General features: G+C 33.1%; 1 protein-coding gene across 1 annotated transcript in view; it reads right to left on the bottom strand.

Moving 5' to 3' along the window:
- LOC144971707 (uncharacterized) overlaps positions 1-10,905 on the bottom strand; it is a 24,680-nt gene extending 13,775 nt beyond the window's left edge. The window contains exons 1-5 of the mRNA XM_078912781.1: positions 10,804-10,905; positions 10,134-10,222; positions 6,383-6,452; positions 1,763-1,840; positions 855-1,049 (exon numbers count right to left, since the gene is read on the bottom strand). Coding sequence (XP_078768907.1) covers positions 855-1,049; positions 1,763-1,840; positions 6,383-6,452; positions 10,134-10,222; positions 10,804-10,905 — 534 coding nt within the window. The remainder of the gene's footprint in view (positions 1-854; positions 1,050-1,762; positions 1,841-6,382; positions 6,453-10,133; positions 10,223-10,803) is intronic.
- Positions 10,906-15,000: the final 4,095 nt, after the last annotated feature.

Here is a 15,000-nt window from a genome sequence, read left to right as displayed (position 1 = left end):
TTGTAATTGTGACCCACCGGGTCAATCTGGTATTATCTCAGAATAAACAAAGTGTTACAAACCGTCCTAAAACGGTATGGTATCGGGATGAACAGACATCCGAAAATTGAATTAAAATTTAAAATAATAAGGAAAACGGACTTTTGAGTTTTGCAATGTGCACCGAAAGAATACAAATTAACCCCAAGTTTCATATGTGTGGCCATAAATTAATTTTTTCAGTTCATTGTCCATCCCGACATAATATTTTATATAATATAGATATAGAGCAATATCCACTAAACGTGCTCAAAGCGCTTTACAAGGGATCCCTAGCTAACAGCAACACTTAACATGTAGGACGGATCATGACGCCCGTGAGGCGATAACACAATTATTATCGGGTAGAGACAACGCTGTAAACGGCAAGGTTTACACCCGTTTTACACCTAAGTCCGGTGAGATAATGTGAGTAAAGAGTCTTTTCCAAGGACTCCACCATGCGCCGCTAAAAGTGGGACTTGACCCCTGGTCTAAAGGCGAGTGTCATACCACTAGACCACATAGCAGCACAAAAAACTGTTTTGGGACGATGATTCACATATTATTATATCTTTAAACTTCAGTGAAAAAGGAATTTCATACCCTTTAGAAGGAACGAAATTGACGTCACTCAGCTCTTGTTATTGTCTTTAGTCAGCCATTTTTGTGAGTAGTTATCACTAAATGATATCAACTAGACAATAAACGTTTAAGGTTACAACACATAGATTTGTGTGTTGCCTACGTTATGTCTAGGTTGGTGTTTGTTGTGAGTATTTTAAAAGCACGGCGTCAATATTTTACAACATCACGAAAAGAACACAATTGCTTACCAAGATATGCGCTTTGTATCCAATAAAATTGGGCTCATTTAAAAGTGTATGTAATAGACTATCATTGTCATATCGGATGGTCACTTCATCGCAATTGTGAATTTTCCCTGTTTTTAATTCAAGATGACGGCCCTTCACTGATTCTTGGGTGTAAAAAGACTTCTTCACAAGTAATATATAAGCGGTTGAGCAAGTCTGTATTGAAAGAGAAGAGAATTTAATAATCTTTAAAATATTGTTTATTTTTAAAGAAAAGAAAAATGCACAAAATATGATAAAAATTATTTTTAATGGGGTCTCAAGCCAAAAGCGATATTCAACATTAAGGAAGAGGCATGACGCTTTTACAGACAAAATCATATTATATTTTTGACAATCAGATAATTATTTTACAGAAAGGTTGTGAAAAAAACCTGGAAAAATTTAGAAGCCTTTAGCCACCATACCATAAGTGATGCAAGTCTGAAATCTTTCAACAACTAAACCAATTGATTGAAATTTATGAACACATTTTTACAAGAAAATGCATTGAAAATTTTGAAGTTCACGATGGTTTAAAAAGTAAACTCATTATTGCCCTTATCGAAGACTTGGGGTATCTAAGACTTGGGGTTAATTCTCAAATTTTAATGTCGACCCCCCCCCCCCCCCCAACAACCCAGTCTTTAAGCATAACAATGCTTTTTATTGGTTATATTTTTACAGGTTAGAAATTTGAATCCAATTTTGGTAGTTTAGAGCTTTAAAATTTTTAGAATAAAAAAAAACCAGTTGGTTTAATGTCTAATAAACATAATCAAAAATGGGTAATTATTGTACAAAGAGTTTTGATTTATGACGTACTTTGTAAAGCTAATTGAAAGTGTAAAAGGCATGGTTATTTTGAAACAATCATTGGTATACATTACCATCTCATCAACTACTCGAACTGTATACATGGAGACTTTCAATAGTTTGGAAAAGAAAGTTTCCACAGAAGCCGCACGCTGTGGAAGAGACAAATGGATTTTCAATTATGATCGAATTGATAATTCTTTAAGGTGACTAAACCTTTAATTAAAATCTTTTGGTGTTTGTTTTTTTTTCGCCCTGGTTCATAATAGATGATAATAATATTCTTCGCAATGTTTTCATGTCGACATAATTTGTTTTAAATATAACGAATAAATGATCATTAATAATTTATCGTATTTTTAACAAATAAAAAACAAACTTGTTTATATGAATGATGTGTTCTAAAAGCTGCGCAATAGTACCAATACATGTGTGATGACAGTTTCCTTTAACGTGTTTTGAGAAACTTATAATATTTTAACGGAATTTTTCTTATCGCCTTTACACAGTTGTAAAAACAGGAAATTGGCAGCGTAGATATAAGTATTGTGAAGCGCTCAGAGTATGGTAATATATACGGCTAGCACTATTCAGTATCTGATACTGAATAGTGGTTTTGCACTATTCAGTATCTGATACTGAATAGTGCTTTTGTACTATTCAGTATCTGATACTGAATAGTGGTTTTGCACTATTCAGTATCTGATACTGAATAGTGGTTTTGCACTATTCAGTATCTGACACTAAATAGTGGTTTTTGTACGGTGTTTTTTTTTCCGAAACCTGACAAAGTTATGGGAAGAGGACAGCTGTGGGAGTGAATCTGGGACTCAGAAAAGTGTACACCAGTGGGGAGTGAACCTGGGACTGGGTTTCGGCGGGTTTCGTAATAAAAAGCAATTACTTTTTACGAAACGCGACGACACCTGGCAATATCCGACAAAGTTATGGGAGGTAGGCAGCAGCGTGTGTGTGTGTGTGTGTGTGTGTGTGTGTGTGTAGGGGGGGGGGGGGAGGGGATGAACCTGAGATTCAGGGAAGTGTACACCAGTAGGGAGTGAACCTGGGAATCTGGGTTTTGTAAAAAAGCAATAAAAAATGTGGGGGGGGGGGGGGGGGATTACTTTTTTTACGATACCCGGCAATATGCGGCAAAGCATGGGGAGTGAACCTGAGACTCAGTGAAGTATACACCAGTGGGGAGTGAACCTGAGACTATGGTTTTCGGCGGGCTTCAGCTAGTTTCATATAAAAGCAATTACTTTTTTACGAAACCCGATTAATCCTGGCAATATCCGAGAAAGTTATGGGTAGTAGGCAACAGTGGGGAGTGAACCTGAGATTCGTGGAAGTAAACACCAGTGAGGAGTGAACCTGGGACTGGGTTTCGGCGGGTTTTGTATTAAAAAAAAGCAATTACTTTTTGTTTACAAAATGCGCCAAATCCCAACAAAATGGGGCAAAGTTATGGAAAGTAGGCAAATAATGGGGAGTGAACCTGAGACTAAGGGAAGTGTACACCAGTGGGGAGTGAACCTGAGACTCTGGTTTTCAGCGGGTTTCAGCGAGTTTCATATAAAAGCAATTACTTTTTTACGAAACCCGATGAAACCTGGCAATATCCGAGAGAGTTATGGGAAGTAGGCAACAGTGGGGAGTGAACCTGAGATTCATGGAAGTGTACTCCAGTGGGGAGTGAACCAGAGAATCTGGTTTTCGGAGGGTTTCAGCGAGTTTCACATAAAAGCAATTACTTATTTACGAAACCCGGCAATATCCGACAGTTATTGAAAGTAGGCAAACAGTGGGGGGTGAACCTGAGACTCAGGGAAGTATACACCAGTGGGGAGTGAACCTGAGACTCTGGTTTTCAGCGGGTTTCAGCGAGTTTCATATAAAAGCAATTACTCTTTTACGAAACCCGACGAAACCTGGCAATATCTGAGAAAGTTATGGGAAGTAGACAACAGTGGGGAGTGAACCTGAGATTCATGGAAGTGTACACCAGTGGGGAGTGAACCTGAGACTATGGTTTTCGGCGGGTTTCAGCGAGTTTCACATAAAAGCAATTACTTTTTTACAAAACCCGGCAATATCCGACAAAGTTGTGGGAAGTAGGCAACAGTGGGGAGTGAACCTGAGATTCATGGAAGTGTACACCAGTGGGGAGTGAACCTGAGACTATGGTTTTCGGCGGGTTTCAGCGAGTTTCACATAAAAGCAATTACTTTTTTACGAAACCCGGCAATATCCGACAAAGTTGTGGGAAGTAGGCAACAGTGGGGAGTGAACCTGAGACTCAGGGAAGTGTACACCAGTGGGGAGTGAACCTGAAACTCAGGGAAGTGTACACCAGTGGGGAGTGAGCCTGAGACTCTGGTTTTCGGCGGGTTTCAGCGAGTTTCATATAAAAGCAATTACTTTTTTACGAAACCCGACAAAATATGGCAATATCCGACAAACTTATTGAAGCAGGCAACAGTGGGGGGTGATCCTGAGATTCAGGGAAGTGTACACTTGTGGGGAGTGAACCTGGGACTCTGGATTTTGTAAAAAGCAATACCAAGGGGGAGGGGGAATTACTTATTTACGAAACCGCCAAAACCCGACAAAGTTATGGGAAGCAGGCAGCAGTGGGGAGTGAATCTGGGATTTGGACACTGATGAGGATTGAACCTGGGACTGCAAGAGGCTGATTCCAGTGGACAGTGAGCTCAGAATGTACTTTTATTTCGAAACCTACCGAAATTTTCAAAAGTTATGGGAGGTGGGCACCATTGGGCAATGAACCGGGACTCAGGGAAGTGCACACCGGTTGGGAGTGAACCTGGGACTGTGAGAAGAGGATATCAGTGGAAATGAACCTGGGACTAGGGGAGATGGATACCAGTGGGAAATGAAGCCGGACTATGGGAGATGGGTACCAGACGAGAATGAAGCAATTACTTTTTTACGAAATCCGCCAAAACCCGCCAAAAAACCATAGACTTAGGTTTACTCCCCAATAGTGTACACTTCCCTGAATCTCCTGTCCACTCCCCCACTGTTGCCTACTTTCTTTCCATAACTTTGTCGGATATTGTCGGGTTTCGTAAAAAAGTAATTGCTTTTTTTTTTTTTACGAAACCAGCCCCAGGTTCACTCCCCAACGGTGTACACTTCCCTGAGTCCCAGGTTCACTCCCCACTGCTGCCTACTTCACATAACTTTGTCGGGTATCGGCGTGTTTTTGGCAGGTTTCGTAAAAAAAGAAACACCCCTAACAATACCACGTGTATTCAGTAAATAGATGTCAATTGTAGTCTAATATTCAGTATCTATTTAAATTATTATTATTATTATTATTATTATTATTATTATTATTATATTATTATTATTATTATTATTATTATTATTATTATTATTATATTATTATTATTATTATTATTATCACGTAAATTTTAATATAGTACGGCAATTAATTCACGGAAGTACATCGCTCAATTAAAAAATGCAGAAAGTCTGCCCACATATTTATAATGAATCGGGTTTGCCTTAGATGACAAAACAAACAAACAAACAAACAAACAAACAAACAACAACAAGAACAACAACAACAACAACAAATGAGACAAACAGAAAAAAGCAAGATTTTAAAAAATAATGAACAATAGAAGAGTACAATAATGAAAAACAACAACGAGATGATAACACATAAAAGATATTCGTAATAAATCGATAACTGATTAAATCACTCCAACTACTTGGTTAAAAAAAATAATCATCATAATCATAATAGTGATGATGACGATTACAACAACAATAATAATAATAGTAAGTAAGTAGAAATAATAATAATAATAATAATAATAATAATAATAATAATAATAATAATAATAATAATAATAATAATAATAATAATAATAATAATAATAATAATAATAATAATAATAATAATAATAATAATAATAAAAGTACAATAGTATAATATCAACATTAAAGTATATTACAAGCAAATAAAATTATAAAAACAAAAGTTTAAAAAATATCAATAGACAGAAGGAATTAAAAAAATAATGGGGAAAAAAAAACAAGTTACCCCTACCGGGATTTGAACTCTCGAACCTTAAACTCAGAGTCAAACAGCTTTATATCCACCAAGCCATGGTGTCACTGAACTCTTAGTGACATTTAATCATGTCTATTTAGACATTTAAAAATGGATTTGAATGCCACTCTTATTTTGATATTTTGAACTATGTTAATTGCATAAAAGCAGAAATTTAAAAAAAATTACGATCAAAATATTTTTACAGCTTCGATTCGGGCTGTCAGTTAGTGCATGTGTTCAATCTGGAAGTAGGTCAACAGTTTATTTCCATTCAACCGAGATTGTCGCACTTTTCACTCTCTCTATGAAAAAGAGTTCCTTATGGATACTGAATAGTGGCAAAGCACTATTCAGTATCTGATACTGAATAACCACTTCCAATATATACCACGGAAAAGCGCTAAATGAATGCAATGATTATACTTTACTTATCAAAATAAAGTATACCGCCAAATGCAAACATATGTTCACTTTTCTATAAAGGCACAGACAAGCAGGGAAAATAGATTGACAGATTGCTAATTTTTTTTAAAACGGATTAAACATTGATAGTTGGAAATAAGAATCTGAATTATACAAATTATATATTAAAAAAATAACTTACCGCATCATATAGGCTGCTAGCCTCTTCAAAGAGTCTTTCCAAAAACACAATCAACAATTCTATAAACGAACTTTGATAGGGTGATGAAAAAAGGAGAGAGAAAAAAACAGCAATAAAAATTCCAACTTGGGCGGGTATTATTTTAATCTACCTTCACATGCGTAAATAATGGGGCGAGTCTATGACGTCACTATAGTACTCTCTAGTAGGCCATGGGCGAGTCTATTAATAATCTCTTCAAAGATTCTAATAGGCTACTGATAATGACATCATATAAGGCTAGTAACAAAACCATGATTGACATTAGATGCTTCGATGGCCAATTTATGATAATGATTGCCGAACTATGGAGGTAATATACTCGTGCCAATAGAATTCAATAGTCTGATGTCACGTCCGCCAGAAACGAGCAGCTTGGTTCTAAACACAGAAAATCGGTACTTTTTATTCTTCGTGCTGGCTAGAATATTTTCACATGTCATGGGATCAGAATGTATAAAAGTCAAAACATGATCAGATTTATAATGGGTTTTTTTCCTTCTGGATACACTTTTATGCTCGCCGGAGAAGTATTTTATTGGGGCGTCCGCCATTGTTCCGATAGTTTAGAACCAGTTACTAAATTACTATACGTCACTACGGGAGAAGTGACGTCACGACTGCTGAACCCTATTTGGTTCAGGTTGAATAGAGATTTGTTTTGATCTTAAAATTCACCATCATTGATTGGATAGTAATACCTATTAAATCTGGCTGAAATAGATAGTATGCGCTTGGCTAAGAAGCTCACAAAAATTGCCATCCGGAAGTACAACGGACCAACACACAATACTATGTGTAACCATGAACTTTTATAGTCTGGTTAATACAGTTCAATGAAAAGCACTCATAAACGTGGATGGCAAAAAAACAATAACAAAGAGTTGAGTGACGTCAACTTCATTCTATCCATACCATACGATGAATTGACGTTCTATTCAGAGATAGCAGGTGACATTGACCTACTTAATTGCAAATGTGCACGTTGGTAGCAAGTCATCTTCTTATCCGTCTGTATAGATAGTATGCGCTTGGCTAAGAAGCTCATAACATTGCCATCCGGAAGTATAACGGACCAACACACAAAACTGTGTGTATCCATGAACGTTTATAGTCAGGTTAATACAGTTTAGTGAGCATTACTCATAAACTTGGATGGCAAAAAAACAATAACAAAGTGACGTCATCTTCGAACTATCTATAGAACACAATTCCATAGGGCATCAGGTAATCCATTGCCTGTATTCAAGAAATCCTTGAAACCATTTCTTTTTTGATGTCCTGTATTTTCTTTAATATTATTTTGTGTTGATGTAAAGCGCCAAGAGCTTCATGGTTGAGGATACCGCGCGCTTTATAAGAGCCCATTATTATTATTATTATTATTATTATTATTATTATTATTATTATTATTATTATTATTATTATTATTATTATTATTATTATTATTATTATTAATAATAATAATAATAATGCTGAAAACTTATATAGCGCTATAACTCCGAGACACCAGACTCTAAGCGCTTAAATTACAAATTACTTTGGCTGAAACATAATCACTTACACACACAAGCACACACACACACACACACACACACACACACACAACACAACACAAATCAAACCTATCTTGCTTCTCATAACATCTACTAAAATCGAAACAGATATGTTTTAAGCGAACGTTTAAAAATAGACAAAGATTCTTTTTCACGAATGCTCTGAGGTAAGGCGTTCCAAATAGAGGGTCCGAAATGAGAAAAGGATCTCATTCCAGCATTTTTCCGAATTCGAGGAGCAATTATTATTATTATTATCATTATTATTATTATTATTATTATTATTATTATTATTATTATTATTATTATTATTATTATTATTATTATTATTATTGGTATTATTATTATTATTATTATTATTATTATTGGTATTATTATTATTATCATTATTATTATTATTATTATTATTATTATTATTATTTAATTATATTATTATTATTATTATTTTATTATCATTATTATTGGTATTATTATTATTATTATTATTATTATTATTATTATTATTATTATTCTTATTATATTATTTATTATTATTATTATTATTATCTGTTTCATAATGGAGTCACAATTTTGAAATAAATTTTCTGGCCTCAAAACATAAAATTAAAAATATTGGGTGCAGATTCTGTTTTGAATTATTTTTTTAAAAATCTAAACATAAAACTTACGCAATAAATCTGGCATCATTCCAAGAGTTTCGTGGTTGACACTGAATCCTAGTGAAACCAAAACACCCCCCCCCCCCCCAAAAAAAAAAAAAGCACCCCCCCCCCCCCCCCAAAACAAAAACAAACAAAAGAAACCCACAAAAAACAGGCCCTGCGTCAAAGCTCAATAGGCATCTGTATAACACAGATACAGATACAGAGCCAAACACCGATAAATGGGATTATGAATAAAACGCCTTTGGTTTAATTTCCTTTTCAAGATAGCAACAGTGTCCATAACTACCGAGTTGTGTTTGTAGATAACATGTTATCCTTTTTGAGCATATAAATCGCACTGTTTACATTATATGGAAGGCCATGTTGCAGAGTGGTTAAGGTACTGCACTGTGACCCGGAAGGTCCCAGATTTGAGCCCAATAAGTATGACTTCCTGTTGATGCATTACGTTTGGCCAAAATACTCACATACTCACAACATCCGCAGTCGGACATAACGTACCAACATACAAAACAATGTGCAACCTTAAAGTTTATGGTCTGATTGATATATTTTAGTGAGAAATAATCATTAAAACAGTTGTCTAAAATCAATAACAAAGTGCTGAGTAACGTCAATTTTGTTCCTTCTATAGATAGTTCGAAGATGACGTCACTCAGGTCTTTGTTATTGTTTTTTGCCATCCGCGTTTATGAGTAGTGCTCACTGAACTGTATTAACCCGACTATAAACGTTCATGGATACACACAGTTTTGTGTGTTAGTCCGTTATACTTCCGGATGGCAATGTTATGAGCTTCTTAGCCAAGCGCATACTATCTATAAACAGGTATTAAATCCACAGACTATTTGGGGTGGGGGTGGTGGGGGGGGGCTAATGACTGCTTTGTGTCTTAATGCAATAAATAATATCGAGCGCCAGACTTCTGCAAACATTGTTACCTATTCGTTCATTGACCAAAGACATAACTGTTAAGACAGTGGCTATTTGGTCTTGTGGTATGAAACTAGCTTTCGGATCGGAAGGTCCTGGGTTCGAGCCTCACTCGGCGCATAATTGAGTCCTTGGAAAAGGCTCTTTACTCGCATTCTCTCACCGTACTCAGGTGCAAAATGAGTACCTGGCCTTTAACATCGTTGTCTCTGTCTGAAAAAATTGTAATATCGCCCAACAGGTGTCATGTCCCTTCCTACATATTAAGTGTTGATGTTGGCCAAAGACTCCTTGTAAAGCGCTTTGAGCACGTTTAGTGGATATTGCGTTAAATAAAAGCTCAATTTTTAAATTATTTTTTAAAGACTAACATTGTAAAAAAAATGACGTTGCTAGACAATTGAAGCATCATAACAATCTTCACCTTTTATGCCCATTGAGATCATTCTGTGTGGTGATTTGCCTATGCCTATCCAAGTAATAGATAAATATTTATGACAGTAAGTGTTAAAGGTCACTTCCAGAGTAATTGTTTTATGTACCGTCAAGATATTTTACCATAGGTTCCTCTTCGCCCAAGGAATGAGATCGACAACCACAGGGTTAAATTCGTCAAGGAGTTTGTCAATTAGAGCTGATGCTACAATCTGAAATATGATAGGGAACAATGGTATGATGTCAAAATACTAATAGTGAAGAAAAGTCGTGACAACAAAACCTCTACTATTTTGGTTCCTAAATTCTTGGAAGTGTGTATGTATCCAGTTTTTCGGGTACCATAAAGGTGGTATAATTATTTCAGTAGCAGGATCTAATAGGCAGATTCTAATGATTACGGGACGTTAAAGATCGAGAATGGACGATAATCTTTATTGACGACCAGCATATATTTATCTAGAAAATAAGATACCATCACTCTGTCACCAGAAGATGAGTTACACAAGGTATGTATCAATTCCTCAGGAAGAGTGGTTTTACACTTCCAATGAAAGAGCAACCGGGTTTTTTTTTTTGCCGTCACATTTTTCTTCCCTATTCCAATCTCCTAATTATTATACAACACCAAAGGGAAAAAAGAAATCTCGCCCAGTTAAAATGCCTTTCATAACCACCCTTGATTTTGTTAAAACTATTTTACAATCTCCTAAGTCTGCTAAGATCTCTAAAATCTACTAATGTACTTTTTTAAAAACTTTATTATGAGAAAATCGGTCTTAAAACATCTTACCCCAATTTTACCGTTAAAAGTCACATTTTTTGCTTTCAAGATGAATTTCAAGATGTCTATATATAAGCCTGCTTCAGCGTAAGTGACAGTCCTGTTTTGCATGGTCTGTAAAAAAGTAGCTATACATCTGCAAATGTAAATATTATTTCAGTGTCAAACAAAAGCTCGGATGTTTGGCATTGATGAGTTGTCAAACAATATACGATACGAGTTTGATTTCTTTTTCTGGAAGTTGTTCATTCTCTTTGAACGTTTTTATCCTTTAACGTATGTGTAATTAAATGTGAGATATACAGATACTTCTATTGGACAACTGCTACTGCAACTCCTCCTCCTCCTCCTACTACTACTATTACTACTATTACTACTACTACTACTACTACTACTACTACTACTACTACTACTACTACTGCTACCACTACTACTACTACTACTACTACTACTAAAAATAATAATAATAATAATAATAATAATAATAATAATAATAATAATAATAATAAATTTAATAATGATAATAATAATAATAAATAATAATAATAATAATAATAATAATAATAATAATAATAATAATAATAATAATAATAACAATAATATTACTAATAAAACTATAATAATAATAATAATAATAATAAAAACAATAATAATAATAATAATAATAATAATAATAATAATAATAATAATAATAAAATATAATGATGATGATGATAATAATAATAAAATAATAATAATAATAATAATAATAATGATAATAATAATAATAATAATATAATAATAATAATAATAATAATAATAATAATAATAATAATAATAATATAATAATAATAATAATAATAATAATAATAATGATAATAATAATAATGATAATAATAATAATGATAATAATAATAATAATAATAATAATAATAATAATAATAATATAATAATAATAATGAAAAATATATATGTAAATAATAATAATAATAATAATAATAATAATAATAATAATAATAATAATAATAATAATAAACAAAATAATAATAATAATAATAATAATAAATATAATAATAATATAAATATATAATAATGAGATGATGAGATGATGATGATGATGATATGATGATGATGATGATGATGATGATATGATAATAATGATAATGGCAATAATTATAACAATAATAATATATAATAATAATAATAATAATAATAATAATAATAATATAATAATAATAATAAAAATAATAATAATAATAATAATAATAATAATAATAATAATAATAATAATAATAATAAAAAAAAAAATAATAATAATAATAATAATAATAATAATAATAATAATAATAATAATAATAATAATAATAATAATTATAACAATAATAATGATAATAATAAAACATAATAATAATAATAATAATAATAATAATAATAATATATAATAATAATAATAATAATAAATAATAATAATATTAATAATAATAATAATATAATAATAATAATAATAATAATAATAATAATAATAATAATAATAATAATAATAACAATGATGATGATGATGATGATGATGATGATGATGATGATGATGATGATGATGATGATGATGATGATGATGATGATGATGATGCTGATTATTATTATTATGATGATGATGATAATAATAAAATTAATAATAATGATGATTATGATAATGATAATAATAATAATAATAATAATAATAATAATAATAATAATAATAATAATAATAATAATAATATTATTATTATTATTTATTATTATTATTATTATTATTATTATTATTATTATTATTATTATTTATATTATCATCATCATTATTATTATTGTTATTATACAATCACAATATGAACCCAAAAATCAGACGCATACATATATGCGGGTCTAATAACCCAATTTGTAATGGGCTTATTGATGTATAAAAGAGATTTAGAGGGTTTAGAAGAGATAGAGGCACTGCAGACAGAGTATGGGCCCACCGATGGCTGGAAGCCAGAACGGAGAAATATAAGGAAGAATTTACCATACTTTGAACAGATATGAGGTCAGCTTTCGACACCGTTTATAGAACCAAGTTGTTATCAATCCTTGACTCATTCTTGGACAAAGATCAAGTGAAGCTCATAAGATACCTATTATCAAATACTAGATCACAATTTGAATCCGGCAGAGAATTAACAACAAAATCAACCTCAATTGGATCATCTCAAGGAGACAACTTGAGTCCAACTCTATTCACGATATACCTCGAATCGACCATGATAGATCTAAAACAATAATTATCACCAATAAAGAAGAACACTCGTGAATTGATATACGCAGATGATACAGACCTAATCCTTGAATCAGAACATCAAACGAAAATATACACGCCAATAATATCAACAACCATAGAAGCATGGAATCTGAAAGTGAATCAATCCAAAATAGAATATACAAAAATCAACAGAAATTTAAATGAATGGAAAAGTGTACGTAGACTAGACAATTTGATCAACGAAAATGAAGACATCAGAAAACGAAAGCAGCTGGCCACCAATGCATTCCACCAACTCCAAAATTTATGAATGGAAATAATATAATCAGCGATAATAAACGAATACAGATTTACGAGGCACTGATTATTCCGATATTGACATATCATTGTGGAACCTGGGGCCTCACAAAAAAGAACTTAGAAAGTCTCGATTCATACCACCGCAAACAATTATGTCGCGTAATCGGAATCTATTGGCCAGAGACAATTCCAAATACTGATCTCTATGAAAGAAACAGGGTCCAACGCCTGAGTACTGGGTACAATAATAAAAGAACAGCGATGGAGGCTATTTGGTCACATCTTACGTCGAGAAGATAATATCCCAGCCTAAACTGCAATTACAGAATATTTCCTTCATGGCAACAAATATGTAGGGAGACCACCAACATCAATAGTGACTACCCTGAACCAGGATCTCTCTAAATATCAGAATTTCTGGATTCAGATGAGGCCGAATTAATCCCCGAAGAACTAAGAAATACTGCAGTGCCCTCCGTCATAAAGTCACAACAAGATCTTGACAGCCTCAAAACTCTGGCTCAGGACCGTGACCAATGGAAACAACAGCATGGATGGAGAGAGCAGCTATACTTGACGTATCGACCATGACTGAATCAAACAATTCTCAGCAAGCGTCATTCGGACTGCGAGGCTTACTACTACTATTTATTGTTGTATTGGAAATACCCTCAAACAAACTCAAAATAATATTGTTTAATACACAAATGAATGTTAAATCGAACCTTAAATTACGTTCGGTTATAAGACCTACAATCTACCAATATTTTAAAAGTGCTATGAAGATGGCATCAATAGAAAATAAATTAACATCATGATTACATTGCTGGGTTTAAAGTCGTCCTTCGGAGTCATTGGGGCTCATGAACCCGGAGTTTATCCCGGTTCTATAGCGTGAAACGGACAATAACAATTGCTTGCTATTCTTTTGATAGGACTCTAGTCTATTGCAAAGTACTCTCCGCCAAATCGAACAGACTCAGCTACCCATTCACTACTAGGTGGACAGGGGGGTCAGAAAAAATTTATACTGCACCCGGAATCGATCTTGGTCCCTTTTGCGTGTGAATCGTGAAGTGAGTGTTCTACCAATTGAGCTATCGGGACCCCCCTATATTTCTAGATTAATAATATATACAACGAAATATATCCTCAGTAAAAAAAAATAATAAAAACAACTAATTTACTCACTTCCGATTTTAATTTTGATCCATCATTGTCGGCCAATAATGATGAAGCAGCAGTTAGTATCCACAAGTGTCTGATGTCTAGACACCGATAATTACATATCATGGACCATGAAGAGCAAGAAAATGAGAGGCGTATGTTAAGGTGATGTACACTTATTTCAATATTATGTCTTGTTCAATTCTAATAGTATATAATGACATTAATAATTATAATTCTTTGTCGTACAATTTTCATGCTACCACATCACCACCACCAGTACCACCACCAACATCAACACTGCTACAACTACAACAACAACTACTATTACAACTGGTCTACTACTACAACTTCTACTACAACTACTACTACTACTACTAACTACTACTACTACTACTACTACTACTACTACTACTACTACTACTACTACTACTACTACTACTAAAATTTCAATCATTTGGCTATTTGGATTTTTTGTGTGGATATAG

This window comes from Berghia stephanieae, chromosome 4 (genome assembly GCF_034508935.2).
Source record: "Berghia stephanieae isolate SIO BIC M18660-M18661 chromosome 4, UCSD_Bste_1.3, whole genome shotgun sequence".
In the NCBI taxonomy this organism is placed as follows: Eukaryota; Metazoa; Mollusca; class Gastropoda; order Nudibranchia; family Aeolidiidae; genus Berghia; species Berghia stephanieae.
The sequence above is the reverse complement of the archived record's forward strand: the minus strand, read 5'-3'. Positions and strand labels throughout refer to the sequence as shown.